General features: G+C 42.9%; 1 protein-coding gene across 1 annotated transcript; it reads right to left on the reverse strand.

Moving 5' to 3' along the window:
* Positions 1-10332: 10332 nt before the first annotated feature.
* LOC145343450 (sperm-associated microtubule inner protein 10-like) lies at positions 10333-21990 on the reverse strand. The gene is made up of 3 exons (XM_080189686.1): positions 21944-21990; positions 17246-17354; positions 10333-10545 (listed from the first exon to the last, which is right to left on the reverse strand). Exons 1-3 carry the CDS (start codon positions 21988-21990, stop codon positions 10333-10335), a joined length of 369 nt encoding a protein of 122 aa, XP_080045812.1.
* Between the last annotated feature and the right edge of the window lie 236 nt (positions 21991-22226).

The following is a 22226-nucleotide window of genomic DNA, read 5'->3' on the forward strand; positions in this document are numbered from 1 at the left end:
ATTGGGAAGCATGGAGTGGGCAAGTGTAACAGTAACGGCCTACTCTTAATGGAGACCTGTGCAGCACACAACCTCCTCATCACCAACACAACCTTCCGTCTGCCTACCCATAACAAAACCTCCTGGATGAAGCCCCGCTCTAAGCATTGGCATCTTATCGACTATGTCATTGTCAGGAGAAAAGACAGGCAGGATGTCAGAGTAACCAAGGCCATGTGTGGTGCTGACTGCTGGACAGATCACAGGCTCATTGTCTCCAAAATAAGCCTCCACATCAGACTCAAGAGGCGACCACAAGGAAGCAAGGTTATGAAAAGAATCAATACAGCCAAGCTAAAGAACCCCAGCATAGCTTCAGCACTGGCTGAAGACTTAGAAATCAAGCTTGCTGACCTACAGGCAGCACTGAGGACGAGTGGGAACGCTTCAGGGATGCTATCCATACATCTGTGCTGAAGACACTCGGGCCCTCCATCCTCAAGCAGCATGATTGGTTCGATGATAATGATGAGGAGATACAGGCTCTACTTGTTGAAAAGCACTGTCTTCATTGGGCCTGTCAGAATGACCCATCTTCAGCTGCCAAGAAAAATGCTTTTACCAGTGCTCGCAGAACAGTCCAGATTAAACCGCGTAAAATGCAGGATGCCTGGCTGAGCGCCAAGGCAGATGAAATACAGGGGTACACTGACAGAAACGACTTGAAATGATTCTATGAAGCCCTCAACACTCTCTATGGACCTCAACCACTCGGGAGTTCCTCCCTCCTGAGTACAAATGGTCCAACTCTCATTACAGAGCAGGCTGCAAAGATGGGCTGAACACTTTGAAGGCGTCCTCAACCGACCGTCACCTATTAACGATGAGGCAATAGACAGGATTCCACAGGTTGATATCAACAGCGCCATGGATGACCCACCGGTAATAGCCAAAGTCATGAAAGCTGTCAGCCAGCTATCCAGTGGCAAAGCCCCAGGGGCAGATGCCATACCCGCAGAGATCTATAAAGCTGCTGGTCTTGCACTAATCAAGAAGCTCACCGAGTTGTTCCAGTCCTTTTGGAAGCAAGGATCCATTCCTCAGGAACTTAAAGATGCTTCCATCATACACCTCTACAAGAGGAAGGGCAATTGGCAAGTATGCGACAACCACCGAGGAATCTCACTGCTCTCCATCACAGGAAAAACCCTCGCAAGAGTCCTGCTAAATCGTCTGGTCACTCATCTGGAGCTGGGCCTGCTTCCAGAGTCACAGTGTGGCTTCCGCAAAGGTCGTGGAACTACTGACATGATTTTTGCTGCGCGCCAACTTCAGGAGAAGTGTCAGGAGCAGAATCGCAAGCTCTACCCAACCTTTGTTGACCTTGATACTGTAAGCTGACAAGGCCTGTGGAGGATCATGTCAAAGTTCGGCTGCCCCCCCAAATTCATTCAGATGGTACGCCAGTTCCATGTTGGCATGATGGTCAGAGTACTGGATGGCGGAGAATCCTCTAAGGCATTCCCAGTCACCAATGGCGTCAAACATGGCTGTGTGCTCGCACCCACACTGTTCAGCATGATGTTTACTGCCATGTAGAATGATGCCTTCCAGGACAATGTTGCTGGAATCAGCCTCAAGTACAGAGTGGATGGGAAGCTTTTCAACCTGAGGAGACTTCAAGCTATTACCAAAGTGAAAGAGACTGTTCTGAGAGATTTCATGTTTGCTGATGACTGCGCCCTGTATACTGGCTTAGAGCCAGAGATGCAAGTCAGTATGGACAAATTTTCCACGGCTTGTGACAAATTTGGAATCACAATCAACATTAAAAAGACAGAAGTCATGCACCAACCTGCTCCTCATGCACTATACACAGAACCCATAATCACAATCAAAGGGCAGGAACTACAGGCAGTGGACCAGTTCACTTATCTTGGCAGCATCCTCTCCCAAGCAGTGAGTAGTGATACAGAAGTTAACTGCAGAACAGCAAAGGCAAGTTCTGCTTTCGGTAGACTACGGTCCACTGTATGGAAATGTCGAGGAATCAGCCGAGCAACAAAACTGAAGGTCTACAGCACCGTGGTACTCACTACCCTCCTGTATGCCTGTGAAACATGGACTGTGTATCGAAGGCATGCAAGACAGCTCAATCATTTCCACATGACTTGTCTTCGCAGAATATTACGCATCAGATGGCATGACAAAGCACTGAAGTTCTCTCTAGAGCAACTAACTTGTGACCACAGATGAAGAATCATGCGGGTGTTTTCTCATTTCCCAGGACGTCCTCATGACTCAAATACCTTACAGAACTTGCAGCCTCCTGAGCTTTTGGAGGCCCCTGTCTAAGCAGATGACTGGATCCAGATTGACAAGGGCTATCCCCTTTGGACCTGGTTGATGACACCAATGAGGCATCTCCACAGTGCAGCAGAAGAACAGCTCAACACAGCCCACGCCTCCAACAGAGTCGTCATCATCACGACTGTTGTTGTTGTTTGTCCATCGTCATTGGTGAGGACCTCAACACCATTAGTCATTTTGAGGCTGGTTGCGATGTGTCCGAAGATGACTGATCAGGCCAATTTGCGCACGGAATGTCCTGGCACATATTGGACAGACTTGTGTAGGCACTAGTTGTTGCGCTGGTGGCTCTGGACTTGCGCAGCTCACGCTTAAGTTGTGCTTCAGCAATACACCCAAAAAGGAGCTGCTTGGATATGTGGTTGTCTGATATACGGATGACATGACCTGCCCACCGGGTCTGTGCTCTCATCAGCAGTGTGTGGACTGATGGTAGACTTGTTCTAGAGAGAACTTCAGTGTCTGGAAGTTTGCCTTGCCATCTAATGCGTAATATTTTGCAAAGACAAGTCATGTGGAAATGATTGAGCTGTCTTGCATGCCTTTGATACACAGGCCATGTTTCTTAGGCATAAAGGAGGGTAGTGAGTACCGTGGCACTGAAGACCTTCAGTTTTGTTGCTGGGCTGATTCCTCGACGCTCCCATACAGTGGAGTGCAGTCTACCAAAAGCAAAACTTGCCTTTGCTATTCTGCAGTTAACTTCTGTATCAAGAGTCACTGCTTGGGAGAGGGTGCTGCCAAGATAAGTGAACTGGTCCACTGCCTGTAGTTTCTGTGTACGGTGCATGAGGAGCAGGCTGGTGCATGACCTCAGTCTTTTTAATGTTGATGGTGAGTCCAAAGTTGTCATAAGCCATGGAAAATTTGTCCATACTGACTTGCATCTCTGGCTCTGAGACAGTATACAGGATGCAGTTATTGGCAAAAAGGAAATCTCTCAGAATAGTCTCCTTCACTTTGGTAATAGTTTGCAGTCTCCACAGGTTGAAGAGCTTCCCATCCACTCTGTACTTGAGGCTAATTCCAGCAACACTGTCCTGGAAGGCATCATTCAGCATTGTATTAAACATCATGCTGAACAGTGTCATCATCTATGGTGCACCTGATGAACTCACTGGCAGAACAGAAGAGGGCATTGATCATCTCTTTAATGCAATTTTGTGTGGCAGCTTGCCAAATGTCAAGCATGTCACTCAGGAGCCATAGAAATTGCCAGTCGCAAAAATGTTGAGCACTGTAATCACTTTGAGGGCCTCAGGCATGGGGTTGTCACCAAATCCTTGTGGTTGCAAGTTCAGGGAAATTTCAACAACCACTTCCCTGATCAATCTTAGACATTTCTGGCATTGTCTGTCGGGCGTCTGGAGGTAGGTTGTCTGCGTCCTGAAGACACACGCTGATATACCCATGACTTTCCTATCCCTGGTTATCTGCCTCCTGACCACCCTTCTACTCTGGTGCTGCCTAGTTCTGGCCATGTGACATTAGTTATTGACTGGAGAGAGCCTCCTTTCTCACATCCTCTCCTTCTACTCCTGAAATTGTAGGAATATTGGGAGTATGAAACCATAGGTATTCCACCAAGCGAATTGAATGAAAAAGACAGTGATGTGAGAAACTGTACATCAATGAGGTTCATCTAAACAGCTGCTGAGCAGAGATTCTCAACTCCTCCCATTATCCACATCCAAAACTCCACCTACTCTACACCGATCTCCTCCCTCTCAGATTTGCATTCCTGGCAGCTACAAGTACATTTTTGGGCATGGCCAGTAATAAAGTGCGAGTCATCGTCAAATGACAGCCCATGGCCTTCCACCCCTCTCCCGTCACTTTCTGCTTTGTCCCTATCACCCTTGACCATCCCAACATCCTCTGCACACCTTCTCAGTGTAATCCTTGAAATCCGACCCCCCCCCGCCCCGCCCCCCCTGCCATCTGTATCCTGTTATCGTGAAAGTTGACATCAACTTTTCTCCCTGGGGCTACCCGCCCCCCCCCCCCCATTCTCATTGCGATTCTTCCTCTGACCTTAGACCTGTCCTGCATCATCATTAGAATTTCCATTAGATCCTGTGACCTGTTGTATGAGATCATTGAATGTCTCTAATTCAGGCAGGAGCTAACTCCCTATAGAATCAAATGTTCTTCTGCAATTGTGAACCTTCCCTCTGCCAGCCAGGACACAAATGTGGATAAACAATCAACAAATATCCACTCCCCAAACACACAGGCACTCACACACAAGAAAAGAAGTCATATGCACTGACAGTGTCAGTATAATAGTTCGAGGGCGACTCAACAAAGGCTTTATTGCCCAATAAAGAAAAATATATACAAGTTCAGACTAAATTACAATGTTACCACTCTCCTTGACACCCTGGGTGGGGTTTTCTGGCTGTGCTTGCTCCAAGACCAGAAAATCCCACCCGAGGTCAACAGACCTTTGCACAGTCCTGTCCCAGCCATTACAATTCCTGTGGTGGGAAGGACAGGAAAATTCCACCCACTGGCTCCAACTGGGTGGTACATGGCCCCCTGTCGATTGGCTCAGTTTCCCATCAGGGAAATCTATATGGCCCTTGCCAAAGATGTGACCCACAGGAAAGGCCTTCCCCTGTAAAAGACTATGCTGTTAGAGTCATAAGTCTCTAGTTGTGATACTGTAGTATTTGTTTAAAAAATGTAATCAATTTGAATGGACACAAGAAGCCTTAAAAATGGCTGCCAAAAGTCGCCTGATCTTTTCACCTGGAATATGGTCAGGCTTCCAGAAAGCTTCAAGTGGATTGCAGGCAGACATATCCACATATGAAAAGACTTTTGAAATTCAATGAGTCCTCAAGCAGACAATGGTTGGTGGAACTTTCCAGCCATGGGAATTGTAGTGGGCGGGACATGGACCATGCAAAAGTCTGCTGACCTCGGGTAGATATTCCAGCCTTGGGATGAGCGCGGTTGGAAAATCTTGCCCAATGACTTTCCCTGAAGGTGTGAAAATTTCAGCTCCTTTAGAACATTGCAGCTGATAAGAAGACTTTGGAATGCTAATAGGGCAGCCACTTTCGTATTTGGAAAATGACTTAGCATTTTGTCCAGATCATATGATAGTAGCCTTTTTAAGTTTTTGAAGTGAGTGAAAACAGTCAACAGCCATTTTGTATGCAGAACCACCTGGAATAATTCTGAGAAATAACTTCAGAAAGGGTTCCTGGCTAAGGAAGGATAAAGGGTAGCTGATTAAGAAATCAACTGCTGTTTCTGCCAAAAAAAACTCCAGGCAATCTGCAAGTGCAGTGACCACACAAACAGCAAGGCATAGGAAACCTATCCCAAAAAACCTGCTGATCCAGTTAATCCACCTGCAAAAAGAGAAACATCAACTGATCAATTGCAGAAGACCTTGCAGCTACTTAACCAGGCCTCAGTTTTCAGCCCTTCACTTTAGAAAGAAATGAACTCAAGTAACATGTCCACAATGATAGCTCACAGAGACTAACTTGAAATTTCTAAGTATTTTGTTTTCCTTTACCTGATGTTAATCTTTGCCTCTGTATTTTCAATTATGAATTTTATCATTTTTACCTAAGTTTTCAGCAGTAGTCTTGTAATAAACCAACCTTTTTTTGTTTAAGTTTACAGTGTGTCATAAGAACGTAAGAACATAAGAAATAGGAGCAGGAGTAGGCCATCTAGCCCTTCGAGCCTGCCCCGCCATTCAGTGAGATCATGGCTGATCTGTCGTGGCTCAGTTCCACATTCCCGCCCTCTCCCCATAACCCTTAATCCCCTCGCTTATCAAAAACCCATCAACCTGCGTCTTAAAAATATTTAGCGAGGTAGCCTCCACCCCTTCAACGGGCAGAGAATTCCAGAGATTCACCACCCTTTGAGTGAAGAAATTCTTCCTCAACTCCGTTCTAAACCGCCCCCCCTTTATCTTGAGGCTGTGCCCCCTAGTCCTACTGTCCTTTCTGAGCGGGAAGAGTCTCTCCACCTCTATCCTATCCATCCCATTCACCATCTTATACGTCTCAATGAGATCTCCCCTCATTCTTCTAAACTCTAACAAGTACAAGCCTAGTTTATTCAGCCTCTCCTCATAGCTCAACCTCCTCAACTCCGGCATCAGCCTAGTAAACCTCCTCTGCACTCCGGCTGAGTCATTTTTATGTTGAACCACTCATAAATTTAAAGAAGGCTACATACCCATGCATAAATTCTTAGTTCATGGACCATTTTAAGGAAATGCCATGTACATGATCGTGACAAACAGGTCACTTATTTACAGTCCTTAAGCTGATGGTTACATAGTGAAGGATTTTCTCTTGATTCACTGGAGACAGCAGAGGTTGAAAGCTTCCAGCTGTTTCAGACAAAATTGTGGCCAAGCTCCTATAGTGAAGAAAATGTAATCTTGCAAGTAAAACATCAAGTCCTTCTCTTTGTCTAAGGCAATTTAATTTTTGAGGCAGAGTTGCCTGCATTGTGCTGGGTGTGAGATGTCACTCCTCTGGTCGTCATATTGCAGACTGACTTGCTGGGCTGCTCTTGTAGAATAAGAAGATATTGGCTCTCCATCCAGCCAGTCATGTGATGACAGTATTCCATTATTCACACAATGGGTTGAAGCCAATGTATTTGACATACAGTGGGGGACTATTTGATATTTCATTAACATTCCAGCTGTGATTGTCGTCATGAATGACCTCATTTGAAATCCCACATTCATGGGGCTGGCAGGTTTAGCAACCAGTGTCATTTTAAGTCCCTTCCATTGAAATAGATGATCTGGAGGAGGGAACCGAGTGTAGGGTGTTGAAATTTGCTGATGACACCAAGATTGGTGGAAAGGCAAATTGTGCTGAGGGTGTGGAGGGTCTACAGAAGGATCTAGATAGGCTGGGCGAATGGGCCAGGAAATGGCAAATGGAATTTAATGTTGGCAAGTGCGAGGTGGTCCACTTTGGTAGGAATAATGGTAGGAAGGATTATTACTTGCGTGGAGAAAAACTGCAGCAGGCGACGGTGCAGAGGGACCTCGGGGTCCTTGTGCATGAGTCGCAAAAACCCAGCTTGCAGGTGCAGCAGGTGGTCAGGAAGGCGAATGGGATGCTGGCCTTCATTGCGAGGGGGATTGAATATAAAAGTAGGGAGGTCTTGCTGCAGCTGTATAGGGCATTGGTGAGGCCGCAGCTGGAATACTGTGTGCAGTTTTGGGCGCCGTACTTACGCAAGGATATTTTGGCCTTGGAGGGAGTGCAGAGGAGGTTTACTAGGATGATGCCGGAGTTGAGGGGGTTGAGCTATGAGGAGAGGCTGAATAAATTAGGCTTGTACTCGTTAAGAGTTTAGAAGAATGAGGGGAGATCTCATTGAGACGTATAAGATGATGAATGGGATGGATAGGATAGAGGTGGAGAGACTCTTCCCGCTCAGAAAGGATAGTAGGACTAGGGGGCACAGCCTCAAGATAAAGGGGGTGCGGTTTAGAACAGAGTAGAGGAGGAACTTCTTCTTATGAAATGGTGAGAGATAGTTAATCAGCAAATGGGACTCGTGTAATAATTCTGCCAAGGCTGGTCTTCCATCACCAAAACCCTTCTAAAGGATAACACAAAAAAGAGCTGCACCAGCATTTTACAGCTTGCAAATCAATACCCAGAGACTTACAGAATACTAGTCCTGGTTGAAGCAACAGGTTTTAACTCTGCTACTCACTTCCCATTGGGCAATACTCCCAAGGGAGTTTGTACTCTATGAAGCCAATTGGGGTGATCTATTGATGACCCCCCATGTCCTTTGTGGCCATCATAAAAACCAGGAAAGGGTTCATGTTGTTCCTTTTAAACAAAAAATACAAGAAAAGTAAGGCTTACATTAACACTGCAATGAAGTTATTGTGAAATTCCCCTGGTCACATCAATGCATTTAACCAGTACGCCTTTCTGAATGTGGGAGGAAACCTGAGCACCCGAAGGAAACTCATGCAGACATGGAGAGAATGTATAAACTCCACACAGACAGTGGCTTAGTGCATCAGTGCAAGAATGTGGGGACATAGGAACAACAGTGGGATATCAGGCCTATTATGTCGCCATGATTTTATTAGCTATACCGCTTTTCTCTTTTGATTCTCCACCTAGCTTGAATTGCTGAATACTTTTATTTTCCAAGTGAACATGGAGATATATGATTATGTAGTGGTAACTTCACTGGACTGGATAGTAATTCAGAGACCGAAGCCAAAGGTTCAAATCCCACTCCAACAGTTGGTAGAATTTGAATTTGTTTAATAATAAAAATTTGAAAAGCCAGTCTCAGTAATCGTGACCACAAATCGATTGTCCTAAAAAAGTTCCCTCTCATTCACTAATGTCCTTTATGGAAATCTGTTGCCCTTACCTGGTCTGATGTACATATTAATCCAGATCCACAATGCATCACGCTCTCTAAAACGGCCAGCAGGCCACTCTATTCAAGGACAACAAATGATGGCCTTGTCAATGATGCCCACTTCCCATGACAACATTTTTAAGAAGGATCTATCTACCACTCTTAAGTAATGTAATATGCGGCACGGGTAGCAGTGGTTAGCACTGCTGTTTCACAGTATCAGGAACCCAGATTCAATTCTCAGCTTGGATCACTGTCAATGTGGAGTTTACACATTCTCCCCGTGTCTGCGTGAGTTTCCTTCGAGTGTACAGGTTTCCTCCCACATTCTGAAAGGCGTTCTGGTTAGGTGCATTGTCCTGAACAGGTGTCAGGCCATGGCAACCAGGGGAATTTCACAGTAACTTCATTGCAGTGTTAATGTAAGCCTTACTTTAGACTAATAAACTTTAAACATGTGATTCAATATCTACTGACCTTATGGGTAGTGCATCCAAATTCCCATAAATTTGTTTTAAGATATTTTAATAGATTTGCTTAACCTTCTCCATTTAGAAAGAATTCACTTAATATTTGAAATGTAAATTCCCTTGAAAGAACTCAATTAGAACACCTACAAATATCTGTTATACAACCCAAATTTACCCAATTTTTCATCACGTTTATTTATTTATTAGTCACAAGTAGGCTTACATTCACACTGCAATGAAGTTACCGTGAAAATCCCCTAGTCGCCACATTCCGACACCTGTTTAGGTGCACAGTGGGAGAATTTAGCATGGCCAATGAACCTAACCTCCACATCTTTGGACTGTGGGAGGAAACCGGAGCACCTGGAGGAAACCCAGTCTTCGTTTAACTGTCTTCATTCTAATTTTCACCACCAATCTTTTTCCAAGAGCATCATCACTGCATCATCTCTGATTGCAGTCTTTCCAATAGTCTGGCAGCTTTTGGGGGCAGTCTCTTGCCTTTTACTTCCAAAGGCAAGTAATTAACTGCTGCATGGTCTGAAGTGTGGCCATGGCTCCACCAAATGAACCCCAGCTATCCAGCCCATCATTTGAGTACCATTGCCCTAACCTGGACAGCGCGGACCAGAATTTCAGGCGTGACTTATACAGAAACTTTTGACTAATAATTTAAATGGTCAAATATCACGAGCAGCAAATATCCAAATTTCCAAAATATATTGCTAATGAACAAGATTTCCCACCAGAAGCACAAAATTAGCAAATGAACCATTAGGTACATTTAAGTTTATAGCTCTAAAATTAATTTCAATGCTGATGACGATAGGAGGATCAGAAGTTTTTCCAGTTGCAGCTTGTTGACTAACTAAATTGGATCATTTTTGTTTCAATTGTTATTGATTTGATTATGATCAATCTTTTTCATTCAAGTCACACAAATGAACACTTAGCAATTGAGTTAATGCTACAATTTTATTGAGACAGTGATACAGTTATTTATTCTTTACAAACATGGAACAATTAGTATCTAATTACTAGCAGGCCCAGAAATACCAACTACCTCTAACATGTTAGCCAAAGAATACAGGAATGTGGCTCAATCTGGAAGTATCTATGTACGAGATCTGCCCCAACGACGTATAATAGTGCCCCCATATCTAGAGAGATGGGAGGACATAGGAATATGAAGGACACTGCCTGGGGTCAGTTGGTTCATTTGATCCCTGAGGCAGAGTCTGTCCTCTCCATGGCAAAGCCGTTCGCGTTTTTCCAAGAATAAGCTCTCCTCCCCATCATCATTAGGTATTCCACTTAGTTTTTGATTCTGAGATGGGAACATAACATAATAATTAAAAATTCGATAGTGAATCTGCGCTAATTCATTCAGGTTAACTTTCAAATGCTTTAAAAATCTACGTTCAGCATTTACAAACTTGTATAACTGAAAATTAAAATTAATCAACTTATGTACTGAGTAGATGTGTATGAAGTCATTGGCTTCGAGCTATGGCTGGAAATTAGCATTTCTCTTGAGTTATGTGGTTGTGGGTTTAAATCCCATTTCGTGATGAGCACAAGAATCAAGGTTGACACTGTGGTTCAGAGTAAGCAGTGGTCCACTGTACTGTCTTTGGATAAGATATCAAACTTCTCAAGTGGACATAGAAGATCCCACAGCACTATTTTGAAAAAGAGCAAGAGAGTTATCTTCTGTGTCCTGGACAATATTAATCCCTCAATCAGTACCAGAAAAAGATCAGGTTATTCAGTCTTTATCACATGTTTGTGGAAGTTTGTTGCATGCAAATTAGTTCCTGCATCTCCTGCACGACAATAGTGGCTACCCTTCAGAAGTATTTAATTGGCTGTAAAGCATTGTGAAATGTCCTGTGATTGTAAGAGATATTATACAAACAGAAGTCTTTCTTTATTTTGAGAGAATTACTTCTTACTAATCCTGGAATAATCCAATTGCAATATTGTTCCTTCCAATATAAATGTACAACTTTAGAGAAGGAGCAGGCTCCTCGAACCTGCTCCCCCATTGAAGAAGATTATGGTTGATCTGATTGTTAACTCACATCTATCCCGATAACCTTTCTCCCCATTGTTTATCAAGAATCTATGAAGAGTTTAACAGTAAAACATGCAGATTAACAGGAAGTCTTGATATTTATTTAGCATCTTATCATTAGACGCAGCATGGTTTCGTTAAAGGGAAGTCGTGTCTGACAAATTTACTGGAGTTCTATGAGGATGTGTCTAGGGCAGTGGATAGAGGAGAGCCGGTGGATGTGGTCTTTCTTGATTTTCAGAAGGCGTTTGACAAGGTACCTCACAAGAGGTTATTGCAGAAGGTCAGGGAGCATGGAGTTGGGGGTAGGGTGTTAGCGTGGATAGAGGACTGGTTGTCAAATAGGAGGCAGAGAGTGGGGGTCAATGAGTGCTATTCGGATTGGCGGATGGTGACTACTGGAGTGCCCCAGGGGTCGGTGCTGGGGCCTCAGCTATTTACCATTTATATAGATGATCTGGAGGAGGGAACCGAGTGTAGGGTGTCGGAATTTGCTGATGACACCAAAATTGGTGGAAAGGCAAATTGTGCGGAGGGTGGGGAGAGTCTACATAAGGATCTAGCTAGGCTGGGCGAATGGGCCAGGAAATGGCAAATGGAATTTAATGTTGGCAAGTGCGAGGTGGTCCACTTTGGTAGGAATAATGGTAGGAAGGATTATTACTTACATGGAGAAAAACTGCAGCAGGCGACGGTGCAGAGGGACCTCGGGGTCCTTGTGCATGAGTCGCAAAAACCCAGCTTGCAGGTGCAGCAGGTGGTCAGGAAGGCGAATGGGATGCTGGCCTTCATCGCAAAGGGGATTGAATATAAAAGTAGGGAGGTCTTGCTGCGGCTGTATAGGGCATTGGTGAGGCCGCAGCTGGAGTACTGTGTGCAGTTTTGGGCGCCGTACTTACGCAAGGATATTTTAGCCTTGGAGGGAGTGCAGAGGAGGTTTACTAGGCTGATGCCGGAGTTGAGGGGGTTGAGCTATGAGGAGAGGCTGAATAGATTAGGCTTGTACTCGTTAGAGTTTAGAAGAATGAGGGGAGATCTCATTGAGACGTATAAGATGATGAATGGGATGGATAGGATAGAGGTGGAGAGACTCTTCCCGCTCAGAAAGGATAGTAGGACTAGGGGGCATAGCCTCAAGATAAAGGGGGGGCGGTTTAGAACAGAGTTGAGGAGGAACTTCTTCACTCAAAGGGTGGTGAATCTCTGGAATTCTCTGCCCGTTGAAGTGGTGGAGGCTGCCTCGCTAAATATTTTTAAGACGCGGGTTGATGGGTTTTTGATGAGAGAGGGGATTAAGGGTTATGGGGAGAGGGCAGGAATGTGGAACTGAGCCACAACAGATCAGCCATGATCTTATTGAATGGCGGGGCAGGCTCGAAGGGCTAGTTGGCCTACTCCTGCTCCTATTTCTTATGTTCTTATGTTCTTATCTCAAAAGTATTGCACAATGAATTAATTTGAAGCCTTGTCATATGGACAACTACAATAGCCTTTTGCACATTCCACATTCAGCAACTGTAAGAAATGGTCATGGGAATCCCTGCTCCATGGAAATGGACAGGTAACAAGATTGATTAAGGGCCATACTCACCACCACGTGCTGCAATGCTTCCAGTGTCACTTGGGGTTGGGAGTACAATTATGTTGCAGTGGAAGCCTCTCACTGGGAGGACAGTAGGCCAACTATGCTGAATTAATGGCAGCATCATGAGGCTTTAATTCTTACAGGAATGGCCACAGGCTCTTTTTTGGAGGGGTCAACCACTGACCCTGAGGTCACTTACTTTGTCAGCTTGCCACCATTGAAGGAGGACGACTTCCTGAATATCTCATTTTGAGACATCTCATAGATCTCCCATTTTTCCAACAGTGGCCACTTCTGTTAGTGGTTCAAACAGTCAGATACTAATGAGAGCCTCCAGTTTCTTTTCACACCCATCATCCTCAACTGGATGCAAACATGGAAGTGAACAATTAGGATGCTATCTCATAGCAAAGTTGCCCCAATGATGTGTTGAGGCTATGTGCAGGCTCTAAACTCATATGGTTCCAACACTGGAGTCCCAATTCCCACTAAAAAATGCAATCCTTCTTTTCCGGACTGAAACATTCAAAAATTTTATTGTGGCAGCAGGGGTCCTGCCGCTGGAGCTGAAAGAATGGGTAGGTGGGACCCTACTTTTGTTGTCAGTGGAACCTGAGGCCACATTTTCTCTGTGGCAATAAATTAAGTGGCTATTGCTGGGGCTGTCTTCCATATTAATGATCACAGCCCAGCCCTATACCAGAATCCCTACAGTGCAGGGGGTAGTCATTTGGCCCATCGAGTCTACACTGACTACAATCCCACCTAGGCCCTATCCCCATAATCCCACGCACTTACCCTGCTAATCCCCCTGACACTAAGGGTCAATTTAGCATGGCCAACCCACCTAACCCACTCATCTTTGGACTGTGGGAGGAAACTGGAGCACCTGGAGGAAACCCATGCAGACATGGGGAGAATGTGCAAACTCCACAGAGACAGTGACCCATGGTTGGAATTGAACCTAGGTTTGTAGCGCTATGAGGCAGCAGTGCTAATGATTGTGCCACTGTGCCACCTACCAATCAGAGGGTCCACAGCTCAGCAGCATCAATACTTGGGCTGCACTTGAAACATAGAATATAGAACAGTACAGCACAAACAGGCCCTTCGGCCCCCAAGTTGTGCCGATCATATCCATACCTACCAGGCCTATCTATAACTCTCAATCCCATTAAATCTCATGTACTCATCCAGAAGTCTCTTAAAAGACCCCAGCGAGTTCACCTTTACCACCACCGACAGCAGCCGATTCCACTCACCCACCACCCTCTTGAGTGAAAAACTTACCCCTGACATCTCCTCTGTAGGAAGAAAACACGTCAATGTACATGCACTCTCAAAGTCAACTAAGTGATATCTGAAGATTCTGGTTCCAGTCAGGTACACCTTGCTGATGTGGCTTGCTGGGGGACAAGTGCTGTGGTTGTCATGGGAGTGACCATTGCAACTGGTGGTCTAGCTACTTATCAAAGAGTGCCCAAAAGGAAGGAAGAGTCTATTCCTGGAATCTACCAGGAGGCCGCTGGTATTTACTTGGTAGTCTCCCCACGTGGCAGTGGACCCCTCAAAGCACTAGTTAAATGCCAAAGATGATAGGAAAAGGCCCTTACTTGGCCATCTAAGTGCTCAGTTGGATGGAACATCTGAATATCTTCCTGTGGTGAATTCAAGATTGCGTATGCAGGCCTTAAAGGTTCAACCAAAACTTAGAGCTTTATATAGATGATGTTGCACCTCCCATTTGTCCACATGAACAGCTGAGACATCATATAATTGTCCTCTTAAAGTGCTCTTGTTCAGCCCAGGCTGCTTGCGAGGAAATATTAAAAATACTATGAATATACAACACTTCCCCCACCCCTGAGAAGATGGAATGGTGATCGGAAGATGATGGACAAGCCGTCCATCAACCTTCCACAGCCTTCATGCTTCCCATCCCCAAAAAAGCTAGTAAAATCCAGGTTCTGCAACCTCTCTTCATAACTCAGATTCTTGACCGTAGGATTTATCCTAAACTCTTGTTCTAGTGAAATAATGTTTTACTGTAAAACACTACATAAATGCAGTAATTAGTATTTCTTAGTTTCACTGATTGTTCTTTTCAATAAACCTCACTTTGTCCACTGATTGCCTTTTTGGTACGTTTCTTCATTTTCTTTTATCCATCAAAATAACGCTTTTTCTCCCTTTTAATGTAACCTGCAGTATAAAATGCCCCTAAACAGCGCCAACTGATAGTAGCTTTGTCAATCGTTTATTTATTAATCACAAGTATGCTTATATTAGCACTGCAATGATGTTGTAAAAATCCCGTAGTCGCCATACTCCAGCACCTGTTTGGGTACACTGAGGGAGAACTGAGCATGGCCAATTCACCTAACCTGCACATCTTTGGATTGTAGGAGGAAACCAGAGCAGCTGGAGGAAACCGATGCAGACACAGGGAGAATGTGCAAACTCCACACAGACAGTGACCAAGCCAGGAATTGAACTCGGGTCCCTGGCACTGTGAGGCAGCAGTGCTAACCACTGTGCTAGTGTGCTGTCCACTTTCTCAAACAGGCCAAATGGATGGCCGATGTAAAATATGGAAGACTTCCACTTTAATTAATCCACACCACTGTGATAATACTGAGATACAGGCTTTTAGACTAGACGGGATTGAGGTGCATAAAGAGGTGTTAGCAGTTCTTGAGAGTATGAAAATAGATAAGTCCCCTGGGCCGGATGGGATTTACCCTCGGATTCTCTGGGAGGCTAGGGAGGAGATTGCAGAGCCTTTGGCTTTGATCTTTACGTCATCATTGGCTACAGGTATAGTGCCGGAAGACTGGAGGATAGCAAACGTTGTCCCCTTGTTCAAGAAGGGGAGTAGAGACCATCCTGGGAATTATAGACCGGTGAGCCTTACTTCTGTTGTGGGCAAAGTTTTGGAAAGAATTATAAGGGATAGGATTTATAATCATCTAGAGAGAAATAATTTGATTAGGGATAGTCAACATGGTTTTGTGAAGGGCAGGTTGTGCCTCACAAACCTTATCGAGTTCTTTGAAAAGGTGACCAAAGCGGTGGATAAGGGTAAAGCAGTTGATGTGGTGTATATGGATTTTAGCAAAGTGTTTGATAAGGTTTCCCATGGTAGGCTACTGCAGAAAATATGGATGCATGGGATTGAGGGTGATTTAGCAGCTTGGATCAGGAATTGGCTAGCTGATAGAAGACAGAGGGTGGTGGTTGATAGGAAATATTCAACCTGGAGTTCAGTTACTAGTGGTGTACCGCAGGGATCTGTTTTGGGGCCACTGCTGTTTGTCAATTTTATAAATGACCTAGATGAGGGTGTAGAAGGATGGGTTAGTAAATTTGCGGACGACACTAAAGTCGGAGGAGGAGTTGTAGGCAGTGAGGATGGATGTTACAGTTTGCAGAGGGACATAGATAAGCTGCAGAGCTGAGCTGAGAGGTGGCAAATGGAGTTTAATGTGGAAAAGTGTGAGGTGATTCACTTTGGAAAGAGTAACAGGATTGCAGAATTTAGGGCTAATGGAAGGACTCTTGGTAGTGTTGACGAGCAGAGAGATCTTGGTGTACATATGCATAGATCCCTGAAAGTTGGCACCCAGGTTGATAAGGTTGTTAAGAAGGCATGTGGTGTGTTAGCTTTTATTGGTAGAGGGATTGAATTTTGGGGCCGTGAGATCATGTTGCAACTGTACAAAACTCTGGTGCGGCCGCACTTGGAGTTTTGCGTACAGTTCTGGTCGCCGCATTATAAGAAAGATGTGGAAGCATTGGAAAGGGTGCAGAGGAGGTTTACCAGGATGTTGCTTGGTATGGTGGGAAGGTCTTATGAGGAAAGGCTGAGGGACTTGAGGTTGTTTTCGTTAGAGAGAAGGTTAAGAGGTGACTTAATTGAGGCATACAAGATGATCAGAGGATTAGATAGGGTGGACAGTGAGAGCCTTTTTCCTCGGATGGTGATGGCTAACACGAGGGGACATAACTTTAAATTGAGGGGTGATAATTATAGGACGGATGTCAGAGGTAGGTTCTTTACTCAGAGGGTAGTAAGAGTGTGGAATACCTTGTCTGCAGCAGTAGTGGACTCGCCAACTTTAAGGGCATTCAAATGGTCAGTGGATAGGCACATGGATAACATTGGAATAGTTTAGGTTAGAGGGTCATTAGATTGGTTCCACTGATCGGCGCAACGTCGAGGGCTTGTACTGCGCTATGTTCTATGTACACCAAGGATCCCCCAAACATGAAAATACTAATTCTAACTGAGATAGTTGTGAACTTCCTGATTGCAGGGATTTTGAACTCACAAGTTAAAAGGCTATTCACATTGATTAACCATACCTTTAAAATGAGCCTCCTGTTTTTCATATCCTGTTTCCATGGCATGACATAGCGCCTTGGAATACAAGGATGGAGGTCAGAGAAAACTGGGATATGAACGAATTGACAACTGGAAAAAATAAATGTAAGAATATTTTCAGTTCCAGTTTTGTTTAAAACATTTTTTAATCTGGAAAATAACATTTAAAGAAGTTCATATTGCAATTCCATACCATTGTGAAAACAGGTGACATGTATTTTCATTCTTATTTCCTTAAAATTAACTGTTCTCATTCAATAACTAATCAACAATTATGTTAGCTATCAATGATTTTACTGTGATTGAAAAAATTCAAATTCTATTTTTTTGCATTTGTCTTCCCTCGAATCATTTCATCTGTTTTATTTCATCAAAAATATTAATGAGCTGTCTTGAATCAATGGTGGGCAGTGCTGGAAAAACTCAACAGGTCTGGCAGCATCTGTGGTGAGATAAACAGTTCACATTTCAGGTTAATCAAGGCATTCAAGAGGGCATTTGATGATTAGTTGAATAGAAACAATGTGTAGAATTTCAAGGGGAAGGCAGAAGAATGGCACAAAGTCAGAATGCTAAATTTGGCAAGCCAGGGTGGACATGATGGGCCAAATTGCCTCTTTCTGCACTGTAACAATGCTGTGATCCTTAGTTCAAAATGATTAGTTCATATTAGACTTAAACATTAACTCTGTTTCTCTCTCCACTGATGCTACCAGACCTGGTGAGTTTTTCAGCATTTTATTTTCTTTTTTGATTTCCAACATCTGCAGTATTTTGCTTTTCTATCAATTTTGTTTGTTTGTATGTCATTTGTGAGGATATCATTATGCTTCAACTGCAACCTGTACTATCAATCTGCATTTCCCAAAAGGCAGGGTCTGTTAACAAACAAGATCACTTAAAATTGAATAATTTAAATGGGCTAGGTTGATTGCTATGCTAAATTGCCCTTAGTGTCAGGCAGACTAGCATGGCCTGAGTAGGATTGGGGTTGAAGCAGACTCCTTCTGCAGTGTAGGGATTCTATGATTCTATTCTATGAATAATTAAATAAAACTGATAGTCTGGTGTAATGCAAAGCTATTATTTAATTTTGGGATTCAAATCACAGTTATAAACTACTGTACTTTAGGTATGTGAAATTACCTGAATTCCTTAATAAGACTGATATATCTCAGCTATTAATTATTTTAGGTAAAATTATATTCAAATTCTTTACAGATGTGCTGCCAGGACTGCAGCATCTATGCAGTAGCATCAGAAGGTTTAAGGTAAACACTGGGAAGGACATAAGACACAGACCAAAGTCTCTATTAAAAAGCATTTGGACAAGTACATGGATAGGAAAAGATTAGTGGGATATGAGCCACACATAGGGAATTGGAATTAGCTGGGAGGGCACCATGATTGGCATGGACTAGTTGGGCCAAAGAGTCTGTTTAGGTGCTGTATTGCTCTATGAGTCTAGTGATCTAGTGAAAGTTGATCTTAGGGGACAAGAACTAAACTAGGAGAAACAAACTGGAAAAATTTGTTGATGCTAAAAATCAAGAACAAATCAACTCAGTGACACATTCCAGATAAATAAAGAAATAGAACCAAACTGAAACTAAAAAACGTGTCTAAGAACATAGACCAAAAGGGGAGGGTGATGAAAATGAATATAAAATTAAGAAAGAAACAAAGACAACGATTAAGAAGGCAAAGAGAAATTACAAAATAAAATGATTGAGGAATATAAAAATTTAGTAGTAAAATATTGTGCAGGCAGATAAATAACGAAGAAAAAATAGAAACAGGATAGGGCTACAAAACACAAAATTCTGACAGGGTAGATGCAGGAAGGATGTTTCCCTTGGCTGGGGGATTGGGTGCGGTGCTGAATAGAACCAGGGAACGTATTCTTGTAATTAGAGATAGACTGTTTAGGATTGAGATGAAGAGGAATTTCTGGAATTCTCTATCCTGGACAGCTGTGAAGATTAGCTGTGTATGCTCAAGCCAGCGATTGGTAGATTTCTAGATATTAAAGATGTCAAGAGATTTGGGGTGGTGGAATGATGACATTGAGGTTGAAGATTAGTAATGATCTAGTCATTGAATGGCAGGGTTGAAGGGCCAAGTGGTTTACTTTTGCTCCTACTTTTGTTTTCCATAAGTGTTACATACAATAAACTCAAAGGCAATGGCAGAAAACAGTACGAATATTAAATAATTGCACTTTGACATTAATGAGGAGTCTAATAAAGATTTAGAATGCAGAACAGGCCAATTGGCCCAACAGGTTTAAACTGATATTTGTGCTCCCCACAGCAACATAGAAACCAGGAGCAGGAGTAGGCTATTCAACCCTTTGAGCTTGCTCAGCCATTCAGTATAATCATGGCTGATCATCTATGTGAACACACTACTCCTGCTCTTTTCCCATATGCCTTGATTCCTTTAGGGTCTAGAGATCTATTCCCTTCTTAAATATATTCAGTGGTTGACCTCCACAGTTTTCTGTGGTAAAGAATTGTACAGATTTATCACATAGGCTGTACCCTGCCATCACCACCACCTCACTTCATCACAGTCCATCAGTGCAACTTACTAATCTGTTACAACTGGAAAGTTTTATAAGATTGTTACATTCCAGGACTGTGTCTTTAGGTAAAATGAAGGAATGAAGGGGTCTGCTCTGAATTTTGCTGACAGAAAGCCTGGGTGCTAAAGATTGAAGGGGAGCCCAGGTCCTTTTACTGGAATTGTGCAAGATATTCACATCTATTAACAATGACCAAAGTATCTGTACTGATGGTGGAAAGGCTGTTTGTTTCCAAAGTCCCAGAAATGTCAGGTTTTATAAATGGTTATACATTTGTACAAAATGCTGTTTAGTTTATTTGTTACAGTAAAAATCTTAAAACTTGAAATCTGAAATCCTGTTATGCAATTCCTTTAAGTCGGGCATTGGCAAGAACAACATTTAGCTAAATGGTGAGAGATTACAGAGACCTGAGATGCAGATGAATCTGGTCATCCTACTGCATGAATCATGTAAGGTTAGTATGTAGGTACAGCAAGTAATTAGGGAAGCTAATAGAATGTTATAATTTGTGAGGAGAACTGAATGCAAAAGTAAGACACCAGTAAGACCACATCTGTGTACAGTACTGGTCACTACTTAAGGAAGGATGTAAATGCACTGGAAGCAGTTCAGATGTTTACCAGAATAATACCTGGAATTGATGGGTTGTCTTATGAGGAAAGGTTGGAGAGACTAGGCTTGTATCTACAGGAGTTTAAAAGAGTAAGAGGCAACTTGATTGAGATCCTGAGGGGTCTTGACAGGATGGTTGTGGAGAGGATGTTTCCTCTTGTGGGAGAACCTAGAACTAGAGGTCACTTTAAAAATGAGTTACCCAGCTAAAGCAGAGATTAGGTGAATTTTCTTTTACTCAGAGGGTCCTAAGTCTTTAGAACATCCTGAAAAGGTGCTGGAAGCAGTCTTTGAATGTTTTTAAGGCTGGGTGAATAGATTCTTGGTCAGCAAGGGCTGATATATTATTAGGGATAGGCAGAATGCAGATTCGAAATTCCTGTTGTAAAATGAAGTTTCTGTAAGAGCTGGTGAATGGATGGAGCTTGATATGCTAGAATTCCATTGATTTTGGAAAGGTCTCATGAATTAGAAAGCCAGCAAATATAATCCTATTATTCAAGGAAGGACCAAGGAATTGGGAATGATAGGACATTTAGTCTGCCATGAGTGGAGAAAATGCAATTGAGGCGACAAGTGGTATGCTTTTCTTCATTTCAAGAGTTGGAGCACTAGCGTAAGCTGTGATTAGAGCTTAGATGAGACAACACCTGGATGACCCTGCAGTTTTTTTTCTTATCCAAGAATGTACTAGTTTTAAGATTTACCACATTGATTTCTGGGATGAGGTAGTAGGGAAATGAGGAGGGATCACTTACAATGAGCCTATATTCTCTATTTAAAAGGATGAGAGGTTTTCCAGAGCAAACTTAGTGAGAAATTGCTCAACAGGTTTGATTTACCCAGCCTCTGCTGAAATGAAGATAAGTGAATGCCATTGCTTATTTAAGTGTTTGGTTTACATAAAACAAATTAATTCTAATGTTCTCTATGTAGTCTGCATTCACAATTCTGAAGAAAAAAATGCCAAATAACACCCCAAATAGTCTCAGCAAATTGTTCTTGAACTTTGATGATTAGTCAAAACACAACTAATGTTAGGTAATATACCATCTTTACATTAGCAAATTGGACAGAATAAAAGTCTTTGACAATGAAGTGAAAAATTGGAACTCGATGTAAGGGGGAATGAATCGAATGTAGGAGCATGGGGGTGGGGACAGAGGAATAGTTCAAAACTGGGGATAAGAAGCCAAAAACCAGGTCATCTTCAGTGATCTAAAGCCAAGGTTCAATTACAACCTTCTGTTTTTGTGCCATTAACACCACATATCTACGCCACTCTAAAGAACAATTGCTAGGGTGAAAAGGAATTTTTTTTAAAAAACCTCAAGGCAAAAATAGCAACTTGATGAAAGTTCACAATAAATTATCCTGAAATCTAATGCAGATCGATGTGATGTTTTTCCACACAATGAAAACTGGTTAACACTTATGCTCAACACAAGCTACAGTGTCAGAAGTTCAATTTCCTCACGTTTTGGATTTGGTGTTGGTTGCAGCATTGACCTTTGAAGTGCTCATGTTGGTTGGTAGTGAAGAATCTAGTGTACTTCATGCAAATGATATGGTCTCGTAGTTCCAATTTTACTAATTATTTAATACTTTTTGTAGCTTTCTTCGTATCAACACTTCCCCATTCACTGAATATCTAGTAAGATTTAAAAGTGCAGACATTAAATATGAATTGCACACTATTATGATGCAAATACAAAGTCCTTTGTGATTTATGCTTAGCAACAGGAATGGGCCTGTGACTT

The sequence above is a fragment of the Carcharhinus amblyrhynchos genome, chromosome 5 (assembly GCF_965287045.1).
Source record: "Carcharhinus amblyrhynchos chromosome 5, sCarAmb.v2.hapA, whole genome shotgun sequence".
Lineage (NCBI taxonomy): Eukaryota > Metazoa > Chordata > Chondrichthyes > Carcharhiniformes > Carcharhinidae > Carcharhinus > Carcharhinus amblyrhynchos.

What these genes read in the sequence shown, in the direction of transcription:
- LOC145343450 (XM_080189686.1), bottom strand. Translation starts at nt 21,990, where the DNA reads ATGAGCACTTCAAAGGTCAATGCTGCAACCAACACCAAATCCAAAAC. An exon ending in ACCAACACCAAATCCAAAAC is followed by an intron (nt 17,355 to 21,943) that starts GTGAGGAAATTG and finishes TATTTTTTCCAG; the next exon opens with TTGTCAATTCGTTCATATCC. An exon ending in ACAGGAGGCTCATTTTAAAG is followed by an intron (nt 10,546 to 17,245) that starts GTATGGTTAATC and finishes TTCCCATCTCAG; the next exon opens with AATCAAAAACTAAGTGGAAT.